This window comes from Priceomyces carsonii (genome assembly GCF_900007245.1).
Source record: "Priceomyces carsonii strain CBS4050 genome assembly, scaffold: Debaryomyces_carsonii_scaffold_3, whole genome shotgun sequence".
NCBI classification, from domain to species: Eukaryota; Fungi; Ascomycota; class Pichiomycetes; order Serinales; family Debaryomycetaceae; genus Priceomyces; species Priceomyces carsonii.
This window is the reverse complement of record NW_026946676.1, coordinates 938,183-953,334: the sequence shown is the minus strand read 5'-3', so window position 1 is coordinate 953,334 and position 15,152 is coordinate 938,183. Positions and strand designations below refer to the sequence as shown.

The window sequence follows — 15,152 nt, the reverse complement described above, 5'->3', positions numbered from 1 at the left end:
TTCGCATTACTATGTGGAGGGTTGATTTTTCATGGAATCAACAGAGCCAGTGGTACAAATCTTTGAATATAGAGGCTATACATCCATGTTTACTTTGAACGTATCATTGGGATTGGTTACTTTATATATGGGATGGCAAATGGGATTGATGTCGCTTCGTGATTCGCTTAAAAGAAGAATTGGCTTGCATTAAACTGTTGAAATTCTACTATCAAGTAGTTTTTAATATGTCGAATCTGTATTTATTATGATGTGGTAGCAATTTGCATACCTCCCTCATTGCTAAGATTCTAATAGATTTCCTTTTGCTATTTCTGCTGGGAAAGAAGTGAAAGAAAAATAGATGAAGAAAAAATTGGAAAAACGAAAAGAATTAAAAGTGTTGGCCATGGCCATAGTCATAGCCTTCGATTCGATACTTCTAATATTTAAATCCTGCGAAGTTTAAATCGAATCTAATATATGAGTTATGAATGTACAAATCTTGTAAGAACTCTAATCTCTTCTGGACCCGTTGAACAACAACCCCCAATAATTCTCACGTTAGGTTTCGATAGCCATTTCTTAACACTTTGTGACCAAACGTCAATATTTCGGAAGCTATGATAACTATCAGTTACCTTACCAAACTCAAACCCCAAATTTGGGTACACAATAAGAGCAAACTTATTGGTATTATATACATTAATGGTATCAATAATTCCACATATCTTGTCATGGGAAACGCAATTAATTCCAATTCCTATGAAAAAGTCACCAAGTGGCTTTATTACATTGTCATCATTTAAATACTCAAGAAGCTCCTTCATTTGGTGCCCATCAGACAAGTGATCCAGATCTTGAAAATTGAAACTTAAATAAAACTCTTTGCAACTATTATTCCTAAGCTCTTGAGTCATTATCTGTATCACAGCCTTCAATTCTGTAAGGTTTGGAATGGTCTCAAATGCAATTGCATCAACTCGATCATCTTTTATGAAATAACTTACCAAGTCTTTATGATGTTCGACCAATTCTTCTTGACTGATATCTCCATACTGTCCGGTGTACTCGGCACCGTTGTGTAAGTATGCTCCATAGGGGCCAATTGAGCCAAACAAATATATATTTCGATGATGTGATATGCTGTAGTCCCTGATAGCTTTATCAGCAACAGCAACAGACTTATCCCAAATTTCCTGTGCCTTTTCTAAGCTGGCCCCTAACTGATCCTCCAATCCCTGAAAGGACAATTGGTAGCTTGAAGTAAGTATTATATCACATCCTTCTTCAAGATACTTGCGATGCACCTCATATACTAAATCAGGCTGATTAAGTAAAACGGTTCCAGACCATAAACTATGATAACGAGGCTGAAACTTAGAGTCTTTAGGCACCATGTCTTCCAATTCTGTACCTAGTGCTCCGTCCATAACCAAGGTTTGGCTCTTGAGTATTTCTTTTATCATCGTTGAATATTTTGGACAATTTAGCTACTTTTCATAATCATATATTGAGATTTTCTTGAAAATTTATCAACATTTTTCTAAACATTCATTTTTTTCTTTTCACAACACAATTCATCAAGGCTCCGAGAGTTACAGCCATAATGAGCGCATTCAGTTCTTCCAAGAGAACCAGAGATGAATTTGAAGCCGATAATGGGACGTTTTCGAGCGAAGCACCCATAGATACTAAGAAACAACATATGGATCCAACAAAAGAACTTATCTCAAACGTGTGCAAGGATGTTAGAAGAATAGGTGAAAATGCTAATTTGGCTACACAGATCGATGACATATCGTATATCTCTAATCCTATCGTGGCCGAGTTCGAAAAGATCGATAATTTAAGGGTATCTATTTTGAACACTTTCTATGCATTGGTTATTGAGCAGCCACAGAAGATCACATCTTTGGGGAACTTGGTACTCATATGTAATTCAAAGAACTTTGTGGTGGCAAAGTACGTGGTTGAGTTTTTCCATGCTAAGGTTCAAGTAATGTTGGATAGCGTGAGACATCGTGATGTTGATAATGGAGAAACCAATGCTTTGAATGGAGATAGGCACGACGAAGACGCTGGGGCTTTCAACAACATTAAGTCAGTATTGAAATTTCTCGCTACGTTATCTCCTCTAATTGAAGACTTTTCTATAATTAAAGTGTTCAAGCAATTCTTAGAATTGGCCATTCAATTACAAGAGTCAACAGCAGAGAAGAGAAACGGAACAGCTGAGGAGATATATTTCAACACTTTGATTGCTTTGCCATATTTATTCTGTAATGATTTTTCGGCAGAGATGATCAATAATGTCAATGACTTGATTGAAATTTCGAAAGCATTTAACATCGTTCATACTTCATCAAACCTACTCCTTCAAGCGTTTGATGGAAAGCTTGGTAATTATGATATACCTTATGAACCCAAGCAAATGATAGATTTAATATTACCATCCTTGCTCGTACTTCAAGGGCCTGAGAAGGATTGGAGTGGATTAAAAGATAAAATATTTCTTGACTGTTCGGAGCTTCTTCGCCCAATCATCGAAGTAGCTTTGAAGAACAACCCTATTTCGAGTGAATTGGTTAAACACAAGTTGCCCCAATTCTCGTTACCAACCATTGAGGATCTCAAGGAATATACCCCGAAGGGAAAGATCGACGAATTGTGGTACAACAACTCTCGATTGCTCTTCCAAGTATACAATTCTACAGAATTTGAAACTGTGCCTAAGATTGATTCATATTTTGGCTTATTTTTCAAAGATCTAGCATTTGATATCTTGACTAATTTGTCCTTTAACAAAAATGAGACGTCCATTCAATTGTCCATTTTAGATCTTTATTTCAATAAAGATTTATTTGCACCCCCGGGATCTTCAATTGATCAGCTTTCATTGATTGACAAGGACAACAAGGCTGGCGAGAATGTACCTCCATTATCAACATGGAAGATTGAAGATATAGCTGTGGAGAGTATTTTAACAATGATTTTTCAATTGCCAAACCCATTACATCACGAGATTTATTACTACACGGTTTTAATTGCGTGCTGTAGGGAATCTCCCGAATCTATTGCTCCAGTGTTCGGACGTGCCATCAGATATCTCTATAAAAACTTAGAAACATTAGATTATGAATTAAAAATAAGATTCTTGGATTGGATGACAACACAAATCTCGAATTTTGAATTCAGCTGGAAATGGGATGAATGGATAGGTGACTCTAAACATCTCAAGAATTTAACATATCACCCCAAAAAGAGCTTCATTAGGAATTTAATTGCAAAAGAAGTTAGATTATCAAATAAGAACAGAATTAAGGAAAGTTTTGTTAGTGTTAACCCCGAGTCTAATGAAGTTGAGTTACTTGATGAATTCTATCAATATTTAAATATTTCCCTATTTGAGGACGAGACCAAACGCTTAACTGAATACGATGTGGATCTATACGGCGGTGATAGTAAAGAAATTATTGAGAAGATTCATACCGAAAAAGCATCTGCATTACAGGCGAAATCAAACGTGTCTCCTCAAGACGAACTAACTTACATTTTTTCGAACTCAGACCTTCCCCTTAATGATCTAGCGACGAAAGTTTATGAATTTATAGTCGCCAGCTGGAAGCCTAATGCTGAATTCAATGAATTTTATAAGGATGTGTTGACAACTTTGAAAGAACATTCCGAAATCAATGCTGAGAGGTTCATGATTAATCTATTCTTTCAAACTTATGCTTATATTGGTTCTCGTTCGATTTATTCTGCTGTTAGTATTCTTTCAAGAGACAAAAAGAAGTTGAAATTCTTGAGTGGAGCTACAGTTGATTACACAGGTGAAGAGCCTCGATTTGATGACTTGCAACTTACTGAGGAAGATATTTCGCTGAGACAGAACTGGATCATAGAATCTATTTTCAGAATATGGGCACACCAGCCCCAAGTGATCTTTTTATTCCTAGAGTACTTGATTGAGTTCGAAATTTTAGATCCAAAGTATCTTATCACGAAGTCTATTGACATGAACAATAATTTGATTATTAAGAATGTTTCATGTATGGAATCCATTAATAGAACCTTGCAGAATTTCTTTGACCTGGATAAATTTGAAATTTTGATATTGACTTTGTTCAAGTCTATCATACGGAATTTAAATTCTATATCTCAGAGCTTAAATGTTCCAAATGAAGATAAAGTGGTTATATTGAAAGATTTCCCTAGTGATGACCTTGAAGTAACTAGCCAAGTCGATAATGAATGGCTCTTTTACGAATATAAAGGTTTATTGAAGACGTATTTAAGAAAATTCATTAAAAATCACAAACCAAGTTATATTGATACCATCAGAGATTTATTCAATGAGGTTGAAAACGAACCAGCTAAGAACGAGATCTTGACATGGTTCAATGAACTCTAGATATCCTAAAATTAGGACGAGTAGTGTGTAAATAAGAACAGATATATTTAGTTTATATGTGAGATATATTTAGTTTATATGTAAGTTCTTACGTAAAATCTGAAAACTTTAGGTGATAATAAATTGTGAACCTTTTCAAGGATAGACTAATTTACATTTCTGTTGTTAATACTAGAAGTGATAATGGGGGAATCGCATCTTGATGATCATACTTTGGCCATTGAAACTTCACACTTAACATATAAGTTCTCATCTTCAAATACTGTGGGACTAGAGGATATAAACTTGCAAATTCCTTGGGGAACAACTAATCTTTTAGTTGGGCCAAATGGTGCTGGTAAATCTACTCTTTTGAAAATATTAGCTGGAAAGACGTTAATCAAAAAGGGATCTTTGAAGTTGGGTGGATTTGATCCTTTTGAGTTTTCATCAACTAGGCATGAACAGCATAACTCGGATATTAATAATTTTATCACCTATTTAGGTACTGATTGGGCAGCTAATTCGGTAGTCAAAAGAGACATCCCTGTTAAGATTTTGATTGCATCAATTGGTGGAGAAACTTATACTGCAAGAAGGGACGAATTGATAGATATTCTTGATGTTGATCCGGACTGGAGTATGATGAAAATATCGGATGGAGAACGGAGGAGAGTACAAATCTGCATGGGGCTTCTTAAACCATGGAGGTTATTACTACTCGATGAGGTCACTATAGATTTAGATGTTGTGGTTAGACTGAAATTATTAGAATACTTGAAGAAAGAATGTTCGGAGAGAAAATGCTGTGTTGTGTATGCTACCCACATCTTTGATGGTTTGGGTAAGAAATGGTGTGATAGAATTATACACTTGAATGCTGGCTCTAAAGTAAATGATATTGCAATGGAGGATATTAGTTTCCAAATCACTGAAGACAACAAAGTACTGGTTAATGATTCCAACATAAAAGTGCCTTTTGCTGAATCCTTACACCCTTTGGCGTTACATTGGTTGGCAGCGGACCTACGTGAACGAGGTTCAAGGGAAGATCAAAAGATTAAAAATGCAGAGCGACTCAATGGATGGAATAATTCGAGGGATGGAAACTACTTTGATGCTAATGAATCAAAACTTTCAAGTTATTTCAAAGCTACTAGAAGTTATGAATAATGATCCTGCTTGGGATGTTATATATTGAACATGACAAGAAAGATCTGTCAAGTCTTTATGTAGTTATGCTAGTAAATAATTTGAACCGGTTCAGCTCGCTTGGTTTGCAATGGTATTATCAAAGATGTTGTTACAATCAACTTGTCTCTTGTGCATATTTCCTTTCCAATTCCATGAATTTGAGCAAATCTCTTGATTTCGTAAAATTTTCTGTTAAGAGCCAGTTTTTGTAGTTTAATTCAACTAAGGATTTGGAATCTGTTCCTTCAATACTTAATTGTCTCTTGTTCAAAGCACGGGGACCATCTTCTAGCTTTCTTCTATTTGACTGTCTTAATGAGCTTATTGGTGTGCTGGGACCTCTTTTACTGTCACTATTGGTCTTTTTTATTTCGCTATTATGAGAAATGTTTCCCATATTGTCGTTGAGACTGTTATTGATGCTTTTTTCTTTCTTAAATTCATTCGAGTCCGATGACTTGGAAGAGTCACGACTGGCAGTGTTTGAGGAATTAGATTCTTCAAGAACCAGTCGGTTCTCTAAATCCCTGGACAGCGTCACTGGGCGAGATTCGGGCATGTTTTCCTTCTCCATTATTGTTTCGCTCATCTTCAATGTAACGAAGAGGAAGTAGGCTCTGATTGTTTGTTCTTTTTGTAAACAAAAAATGCTTAATATAATATCAGTTGCTATATGCAGTCTGTATGTTTTTGCAATCATAGAACTGAGCCAACTATAATATATAATGACTAAGTATAAAGATAGAGAGTGACTGTTAAATAGTTGATTAGTCAGATAAATGTCCTCTTTGAGCTGCGCGGTATTCAATAGTTTGATTCTTTATTCTTAGTTTGCTTTGCTACTCTCGGGAGTCCAGTTTAATGTGATTACTTTTAGCAGTTTTTAGCACTTTTGGTGTTTTTACGCAAGTTATCCAAAAATAACTTTAAGGAATTCAAAGATCTGTCTCAAGCGAAACTACTTTAATACTTCGTAAAAGAAACTGAAGATAGACTAAATTTATTTCAGACATATGACAAGCAATTAACTTACAAAGAGAGATATTAAACAAGAAGTAGTACAATTTGACAAAAGATATTTGCATCCGTGTAGCAGCCTTTAATGATAGCAAAAGAACCCTTAGAACGAGCCAGATATCTTTTGCAGACTGGACTGTATAGGGATAGATATATAGAGATCCAATTTGCGACTAAAAGATACGGCATCTCTTTTATTTGGTTCCCTTGATAGCAAAATATCGTATCCTTCTTATACTTGGCCCTTTTGCACTGTTGAAATTGGTAGAGACTGTATTTTAGGTCAGTTCACTCTCTTTTGACGAATTGAATAGCAGAAAACATTAGAAGTCGGAGAAGAAGAGTCTTAAGTTTATCAAGGGAGCATTACTATATAACGAGTGCTGTAACGTTGACTCTACAGTGGTCCCTTATAAATGGCAGACGGATCGTGTCTCTACCGCACACGAACCGAGAATTTTTTTTTTTTCAACATTTTTCATTCGGCCCAGTGATTCCAAGAACATTTATCGTTATTTAGAGAGTCATAACTATTGTAAAGGAAGTAAAAAATGTCTGACGAAAGAACTTTTATCGCTATCAAGCCAGATGGTGTCCAAAGAGGATTAATCAACCAAATTGTGGGTAGATTTGAAAACAGAGGTTTCAAATTAGTTGGTATCAAGTTGTGTCAACCTACCGAAAAGTTGTTGAGAGAACACTATGATGACTTACAATCAAAGCCATTTTTCCCGTCTCTCTTATCTTATATGTTATCAGGTCCAGTTTTAGCTACTGTCTGGGAAGGAAAGGATGTTGTCAAGCAAGGTAGAGCTATCTTGGGTGCAACCAACCCATTGAACTCTGCTCCAGGTACCATCAGAGGTGACTTCGCCATCGACATGGGTAGAAATGTGTGCCATGGCTCAGACTCTGTCGAATCTGCTCAAAAGGAAATTGCCTTGTGGTTCAAGAAGGAGGAATTAGTTGAATACAAGCCTGCTTTATTCGGCTGGATCTACGAGTAAATCCTTTGAAAAAGTATACGGATCCCATATTTAGAGAGTTTCTATATAATACATGCTCTCTCTATTCAATTCTAGAGTAATTGTAGTCTTCAAACATCTAGTTTTGATGGTTGGGTGTAAGTTACTGGAAAGTCGTGTAGATAGATGATTATCATATGTTTTCTAATGTTGATATAATACGATATTTATCAAGCTTCAGAGGTATAGTCTCTTGTCAATTGTGAACGTCAATAGGCCCTCAGGACCCTTTTAGAGTGGTGATGTCGATGAATGATGATATGTTTGATGTTCAAGAAAACGACGAAGAAATGTTAGATGGAAATGAAGAAGAAGAAGAGGAAGATATAGAAGACCAAGATATGGAGGCACCCGAAGATGATGCAGAGGAAGAGGCAGAAGAAGAGGAGGAGGAAGATGATGATGAAGAAGAAGAGGAAGAAGAGGAAGAGGATGGTGAGGAGGAGCAAGAAGAAACAGGTGAAGGTGATGGAGAAGTAGACGGAGAGGGAGACGAGAATGATGAAGATGACGAAGAGGAAGAGGAGGAGGGCGAAGAAGAAAACGAAGACGAAGAAGAAGAAGAAGAAGAAGGAGGAGGAGGAAGAGGAGGAGAAGTAGTCACTAAAAGGGATAATGAAGAGAGTCAAGAAGATGGCCCTAAAATATCTATTGATAAGAGAAAGGATGTAACTGACGACATAGCGATTGAGAGTGACGATATGCGAAAAGAAGACAATATTTCTGCTGTTAAAGGCGAAACCGAGGAGAAAGGTGACAACATAACCGATAATAAAGACAGAAATCCTCTGCTAACGGGTTCAAAGTCTAAGGGATCTGTCAGAGAAGACATGATGTTGAAAGCAAAGAACTGTGCAGATTTTGACATCATTCCTTCGGTTTCTATACCATATACCTCACAATGCCATGCCATAGCTTTTACTTATGGACCTAAATGGATCCTTACTGGAGGTGAAGATGGTTTCATAAGAAAATATGACTTCATTGCATCGGTAGAAGGCAAATCGCCTCTAACTATGGCCCAGAAACATAATTTAGTTGATTCAATCACAAAGGCTGGTGTGATATCATCTTATTGGGAGAATGAACAGCCAGTGACTAAGCAACAACTAATGAAAGAAAACCCAAAAATTAAATTAAGTGATTTTACTTCTGGTACCGTGAATTATGAACCTAAAGTGAACCCTGTTTATGCGCTTGATGCAGAAAAGAATGGAAATTGGTGTTTGAGTGGCGTTTTATCGGGAGGGATCAGCTTATACACTATGAGGTATAATGAAGGAGCAATTCACCATTACTTCATGCATGATTCCAAGAAGAACTTCAAAAACATAGGACACACTGATGCTGTTTCTGTTTTGAAATTGAATACTGCTCAAGATAAGTTTTTATCTGGATCTTGGGATAAAACTATAAGACAGTGGGATCTAAACACAGGAAAATGTACAAATGTTTTTACCGGTAGCTCTGGCCAAATTTCGAGTATTGAATACAGACCATTGGGATTAACTGATTTGGACATTTATACCTACGACGATGAAAATGCTGTGACAGAGGATAAAGAAGCCAATGACCAGAAAAGTGATATTGACTCGCTATTTGGCGATAGTGACAACGAAAAGGAGAATGGAAATGGACGCAAAATCGCAGAAACGAAGGAAAAGGCTATTCCAAAGATAAACCATGATTCTTCAAAGGTATCAAATCAAAAATATAGTAATGAAAATGTCTTTATGAGCTCAAGTATAGATGGTACTATAAATATCTGGGATGCAAGGACTTCAAACCCAGTATTGAGATTAGGAGTATCAAAAGGTACTCCCCCTTGGTGTATGTCAGCAAAATGGTCTAATTGTGGAGAGTTCATCTATGCTGGAAGGAGAAACAGTACTGTCGAAGAATTTTCCATCAAGAAGCCTCATATAAGATCGAAATTAGGTCATGCGGATACAATGGTGCCCAATGTTTCAAAAGTTCTACACTTCCCCAAAATATCTGGTCCTGTGAGCGCAATATCAACTATGCCCAACAGTGATTTTCTCTTATGTGGTTCCACTGATAACATCAGATTATACAATCTTAAACTATATAATGATTTATCTAATGGATCCGTTTCAAACACCAAGAAGCCCGCAACACCGTTTACGATTATACCTGGTCATCATGGAGGTATACTAAGTAACCTTTACGTTGATGAAACAGGAAGATTTATGGTAAGTGCCAGTGGTAATAGAGGTTGGGGAAGGTCAATTTACACCGAAACTGTACTAATATACGAAATTGATATGAAATAAACAACATTTATAGAAGTGAACTCATAAGAATGATAAATAAATAATAAATACTTCAATATATTTAAAAAGTTCATAATTTCTCATTTAGGTTATGTGATTAACGCTTTTGATAAACCCTTTTCTTTACATAGGCGCATATATCACATCTCTCATGTTTCCTAACCCAACTTGACCCACACCAAATCCTCCAGAGCCCTTTATAGTACCGATAGCACCTTTAACTATATCAAAGGCACCATCGATAATCTCGTTGGTAACTTGTGTCACTTCTTTGGTAATAGTATCGAAAGAATCTTTATTCATGAAGAAGTAACCCGTTTCTTGAAATGACCTTCCAACAAAACTAAATAAATTGTGATCATACTTTGCTAAAAGGAAATGAATAAGAAATCCAACAAACCCAATTGTGAAACTTAATTTATAAAAACGTTTAGATAGTTGTGTCGCTTTGTTGCGATTACTAACTTTCTTGTCTTTATCATCATCGGTACCAGACCTCGAAACATCAAAAAGCTTCTTAAACAATATGGAAGATGTGTGGGCAATTTTTGTATTGATTGAGGACGTACTAGATGCCAAGCTAGTTAAAGATGACGATAACAGGTTTAAATGAGAGGAGCCTCCTTCAGTCATTAAAGAGTTCGACATTTCATCCTGCTGAGCTAAAATCTTGTTCTGAAGAGCAAGACTATATGCGGTGTATTCGGAAATCTCTTCCTCCTGTGCCCGTAACAAATTTGTTAGACTATTTGAATCGAATTCAGAATCGCTAATAATCAAGTCTTTATAAATTTCATTTCTTACCTCTCTATCTGAATATAGATTTGACGTATTCAACAACACAGAACTCTTATTGAACTCTTTGAACCAAATATTAAAAGTGGTTTCCGAATTTTCAATATTATTTACAGGATATTCATTAATTAGTGACTTCGCCTTATTCAAAATTTTAATTAAATCCAGATCACTCAAGTTGTGAAATAGTCCAGATGGAGCGACCAAGCTGTGTAATACATCTTGGTCTATGGTCTCAAAATACAAGTCATCGTCAGATGATATATTGAGCTTTGAAAAAATGTCATCTCTAAAATACAACAATGATGCAACGTAAACATAAATGTCAACTAATACAGAGTCGTAGCTTAAAAAGAAATCCCAAATCAACAATATATGATTTATGCTCGCCATATCATGGCTGAAAATCGTAAGAATTGATGATAGCCCTTGAAAAAATTTATAATCATAATCCAAGCCATTGGATAAAATGTAAGAATTACTAGTTTGTTTAAGCAACTCAAAAAATTGTGGATCCGCAGACTCTAAGATAGAAGGGATCAATTTCAAATGATTAACTGATAGGTTAATATCTGTCACCATGAAATCTCTTAAATGGAAAATAGTCAACTTTTCCAAAATTTTAAATGCCAACTCCTCGTCTATTGAGTTGCACTTTCCATCTTGCTTTAAACAGACTATCAAAATGATGCTTGCAACATCATGGTATCCCTGGTAATAGTTTAAAGAAGGGTATTTCCTCAAAATCTTGACAATTAGACACAACAATGACTTTTTTAATTCATTGATATCTGACTTCGAGTATATGTTGGCGAAAGAATCTGTCTGATTTTGATTCGGGAAAGATTGCAAATGAGTAATCATGGTAAAAGACCGTTGGATGTCGAGCATAACTTGGTCCTCATCCTTGTGAACCGGGAGATCAAACGAGTCTAGTAGATGTGAAGTCGCAGCGTCGTCGTTAAGCTTCAGTGACTTGCACCCATCGGCGGCTAAACTGTCTTCGTTTCTCAGTGTACTGTTCATCAACATGGGCCATACTCTTCGTCTAAGCTCGTTATTTACCAAGCCTTCCGATGATCTCAGGTACTCGATCAAAACATCGTCTTGCCTGTTGTTAAGAGCTTCCTTCAACGCCTTCAACTTCAAACCTTTGATGGCCTCATTCAATGGCTGTTCTTCGTAATTGTACAAAGACTTGCCCAACTTGTCTACATCCATCGATACCCAGTCCGGATGCAGCAGCTGTGTGAAGCTGCCGGGGTCTACGACTGTATGTTGTGATCCTTCCGTCTCTAGGAAAGTCATTTAGATTATTCGAAATTCACGCTAGGATCCTACTATCTTTTTGCTTTGATAATATAAATTAGCCAGACTATCCTATTCTTTAATATTCTTCCATCGAACTCCTTTATTTCTCTTATCTTATCTTTATACTCTTAATATTAAAGATAGTCAGGCTGTTGATCAGTAAAATCTGGGTGTTTGCGGTGTGCCCCTTACACTACCTCTCTTTTGAAAGTAAACAGTGTGGAGGAACACTAATGGAAGAAAGACATCACCACTAATCTGGAACCATGACAACGCCTATTGAAAGTGTCCTGAAGTTTGGCCAAGACTCAATTGAACTCAAATGGGGCGACGGTGAAGCAGCGAAATTTCATAATATATGGCTTCGTGATAACTGTAGATGCCATGAGTGCTACTACGATGTGACCAAGCAAAGACTTTTAAATTCTAGTCTAATAGACGAAGATATTTTTCCAACGGAGTTGAATACAGATGGGCTGACTGTGTCGGTGGTATGGAGTCAAGGAAACCACAAGAGTAGCTATGGTAGCGACTGGTTGCGATTGCATGCCTACAATCCTAGAATTGTTCCATTGGACTGTAAAGTTAAGGGAGAAAAGGAAATACTCCAGCGAACCTTTTGGACCGTTGCTTCAATTGAGAAAGATCTTCCCACTGTCGATTACAATGAGATTATGGCCTCAACTAAAGAGAATCCGGCTGCTGTTGCAGATTGGTGCTTGAAAACGTGGAAGTACGGGTTTACCTTGATTGACAATGTTCCAGTGAGCCCAGAAGCCACGGAAAAGCTCTGTGAAAAGATCACGTACATTAGGCCAACACATTACGGAGGGTTTTGGGACTTTACCAGTGACTTGTCCAAAAACGACACTGCTTATACCAACTTTGATATTTCCTCGCACACCGATGGTACGTACTGGTCCGACACTCCGGGGTTGCAATTGTTTCACTTATTATTTCATGATGGGACCGGTGGAACCTCATCCTTGGTAGATGCATTCCATTGTGCACAGATCCTCAAAGCGCAGGATCCAGATGCTTTTGATTTTTTAACCAGAATACCAATTCCAGCACACTCGGCTGGAGAAGAGAATGTTTGCATCCAACCTGACATTCCTCAGCCTATTTTCAAATTGGATAATGAAGGTGAACTTATACAGGTACGCTGGAACCAATCTGATAGGTCCACGATGGACAATTGGAAGAATCCTGATGATGTCATGAAATTCTATAAGGCTATCAAAAAATGGTATAAAATCATCAGCGATAAAAAGAATGAGCTATTTTACCAGTTGAAGCCAGGACAATGCTTGCTTTTCGATAATTGGAGATGTTTTCATTCAAGAACAGAGTTCACCGGTAAAAGAAGATTATGTGGAGCCTACTTGAACAGAGATGACTTCATTTCAACGCTTAAATTGTTGAATGTAGGAAGAGAAGCAGTCTTAAGTTCATTATAGGTACTTAGGGGGAAAAAGTAAAGACTAAAGGTAATCATTAAAGAATATAAAAGTTAAGTTTGATTTAGATATAATAAAAAAAATACAAAAAACCAAAGAGAACATTTGTTTTATCTAGTAGAAGATTGGAATTTTATCCCATGTCCATGGATCGTTGAATCTTAAGTTCTGGTCCAACTTTGCAATAGCAGCAAGATCTTCTTTAGTTAACTCAAAATCATTCACCTCTAAGTTTTGTATCAATCTACCTGGATTATTTGATTTTGGAATAACAGCAATTCCTCTCTGAGTAGACCATCTCAATAAGACTTGAGCAGGTGTTCTTTTATGCTTATCAGCAATTGATTTAATGGTCTGATGTTCGAACAATGTTGGAGCATCTTCAGCATTCTTGACCTTTAATTCCAAAAATGATTGAGGACCAAAAGACGAGTAGGCAGTAACAGCAATACCTTGCAATTGAGCATACTCAATCAAGGTTTTCTGTTGCAAATATGGATGGTGCTCAATTTGAAGTACAGCAGGCCTGATCTCGACACCTCTCAATAGATCCAAGATCAAGGCAGCACTGAAGTTTGAAATTCCAATCGACTTGGCCTTACCGCTTTTGACTAATTTCTCCATTGCCTTCCATGTATCCAATAATGGAACATTTTCATAGTGAAACTTGTCGCCATCACCACAGTAGAATCCTGGTGGGTACTTCTCCTCAAAAGGAACATACTTGAATGCAATTGGGAAATGGATTAAAAACAAGTCTAAGTAATCTAATTGTAAATCATCCAAAATCTTCTGCAAAGCAGGTCCAACGTTCTTCGGGTCATGGTAGTTATTCCACAACTTCGAAGTAATAAACAAATCTTCTCTCTTGACAATTCCTTCATCAATTGCTCTCTTAATACCCTGGCCGACTTCCTTATCATTACCATAGTCAGTTGCACCGTCGAATAACCTATAGCCCACTTTAATAGCGTGGTATACTTGATCGGCTGCAGTTTTCGTATCTAACTTCCAAAGACCGAAGCCGACTAGTGGCATGTCATGACCTGAACTCAATTTAAGGGACATTATATTTGATATTTATAAAATAATTAAATAATTCAATTGTGTACTTTAAAATATAGAAACATGGAGACCTTCTTTTATATATTTTTCCGGAGAATCAAGAAATGCCACCGAAATACTATCCATCGCACTTCGGATTTTTGTGGCGCTTCCACTACATCACCTCGTTGGTCTAGAGAGGAGAACTCGGTTAGCACAGCAATTGCTCTATTTACGAAAAGTCACGATTGCTACAAAATGGTTGCATCTGTCGTGTTAAAAATTACATCAAATGCCGCCGCTGCCATAAGATAAGCAAACTACCATAGGAGAAGTCAGGTTTTATGATATATTAATCTACGTTTGATACTTCACACTGTCGCTCCTCCATTGGTACCAGAAAACTATGTTGAGTTAGATCTGCACCGACGAATGGGGAAGATAGTGCTCGACAGTGGGGGGTTTGATTTAACGTCGGTAATGGTGGGGGGTTGTGTATTGTGAGCACGTGATGTACATAGCTCTATTGAGCCTCACGAGACGGCGAGATTGAGATTGCAAAAAGTAGCCCAGTTGGGTAACTTTGTAAACATCAGACTAACGAGTGATTATACAAAGTCAAGTTTATAGAGACGAC

The 15,152-nt window shown here is 36.9% G+C and overlaps 9 protein-coding genes across 9 annotated transcripts; 5 read left to right on the top strand and 4 right to left on the bottom strand.

Moving 5' to 3' along the window:
• Window positions 1-467: 467 nt before the first annotated feature.
• SAM4 (S-adenosylmethionine-homocysteine S-methyltransferase) lies at window positions 468-1,448 on the bottom strand (the record flags this gene model as incomplete). The annotated part of the gene is made up of 1 exon (XM_062952935.1): window positions 468-1,448. One exon carries the CDS (start codon window positions 1,446-1,448, stop codon window positions 468-470), a length of 981 nt encoding a protein of 326 aa, XP_062809788.1.
• A 140-nt stretch (window positions 1,449-1,588) lies between these two features.
• GCR3 (Gcr3p) lies at window positions 1,589-4,396 on the top strand (the record flags this gene model as incomplete). The annotated part of the gene is made up of 1 exon (XM_062952934.1): window positions 1,589-4,396. One exon carries the CDS (start codon window positions 1,589-1,591, stop codon window positions 4,394-4,396), a length of 2,808 nt encoding a protein of 935 aa, XP_062809787.1.
• A 183-nt stretch (window positions 4,397-4,579) lies between these two features.
• CAF16 (putative ATP-binding cassette family ATPase) lies at window positions 4,580-5,548 on the top strand (the record flags this gene model as incomplete). The annotated part of the gene is made up of 1 exon (XM_062952933.1): window positions 4,580-5,548. One exon carries the CDS (start codon window positions 4,580-4,582, stop codon window positions 5,546-5,548), a length of 969 nt encoding a protein of 322 aa, XP_062809786.1.
• Window positions 5,549-5,684: 136 nt separating this feature from the next.
• PRCAT00003032001 (uncharacterized protein) lies at window positions 5,685-6,158 on the bottom strand (the record flags this gene model as incomplete). Its single annotated transcript, XM_062952931.1, has 1 exon — window positions 5,685-6,158. One exon carries the CDS (start codon window positions 6,156-6,158, stop codon window positions 5,685-5,687), a length of 474 nt encoding a protein of 157 aa, XP_062809785.1.
• Window positions 6,159-7,137: 979 nt separating this feature from the next.
• On the top strand, window positions 7,138-7,593 carry YNK1 (nucleoside diphosphate kinase; the record flags this gene model as incomplete). Its single annotated transcript, XM_062952930.1, has 1 exon — window positions 7,138-7,593. The coding sequence occupies one exon, from the start codon at window positions 7,138-7,140 to the stop codon at window positions 7,591-7,593; it is 456 nt and encodes a 151-aa protein (XP_062809784.1).
• Window positions 7,594-7,853: 260 nt separating this feature from the next.
• PRCAT00003030001 (SAGA complex subunit) lies at window positions 7,854-9,905 on the top strand (the record flags this gene model as incomplete). The annotated part of the gene is made up of 1 exon (XM_062952929.1): window positions 7,854-9,905. The coding sequence occupies one exon, from the start codon at window positions 7,854-7,856 to the stop codon at window positions 9,903-9,905; it is 2,052 nt and encodes a 683-aa protein (XP_062809783.1).
• A 123-nt stretch (window positions 9,906-10,028) lies between these two features.
• Window positions 10,029-12,008, bottom strand: GYP8 (Gyp8p; the record flags this gene model as incomplete). The annotated part of the gene is made up of 1 exon (XM_062952928.1): window positions 10,029-12,008. One exon carries the CDS (start codon window positions 12,006-12,008, stop codon window positions 10,029-10,031), a length of 1,980 nt encoding a protein of 659 aa, XP_062809782.1.
• A 269-nt stretch (window positions 12,009-12,277) lies between these two features.
• PRCAT00003028001 (uncharacterized protein) lies at window positions 12,278-13,471 on the top strand (the record flags this gene model as incomplete). Its single annotated transcript, XM_062952927.1, has 1 exon — window positions 12,278-13,471. One exon carries the CDS (start codon window positions 12,278-12,280, stop codon window positions 13,469-13,471), a length of 1,194 nt encoding a protein of 397 aa, XP_062809781.1.
• A 114-nt stretch (window positions 13,472-13,585) lies between these two features.
• On the bottom strand, window positions 13,586-14,539 carry GRE3 (trifunctional aldehyde reductase/xylose reductase/glucose 1-dehydrogenase (NADP(+)); the record flags this gene model as incomplete). The annotated part of the gene is made up of 1 exon (XM_062952926.1): window positions 13,586-14,539. The coding sequence occupies one exon, from the start codon at window positions 14,537-14,539 to the stop codon at window positions 13,586-13,588; it is 954 nt and encodes a 317-aa protein (XP_062809780.1).
• Between the last annotated feature and the right edge of the window lie 613 nt (window positions 14,540-15,152).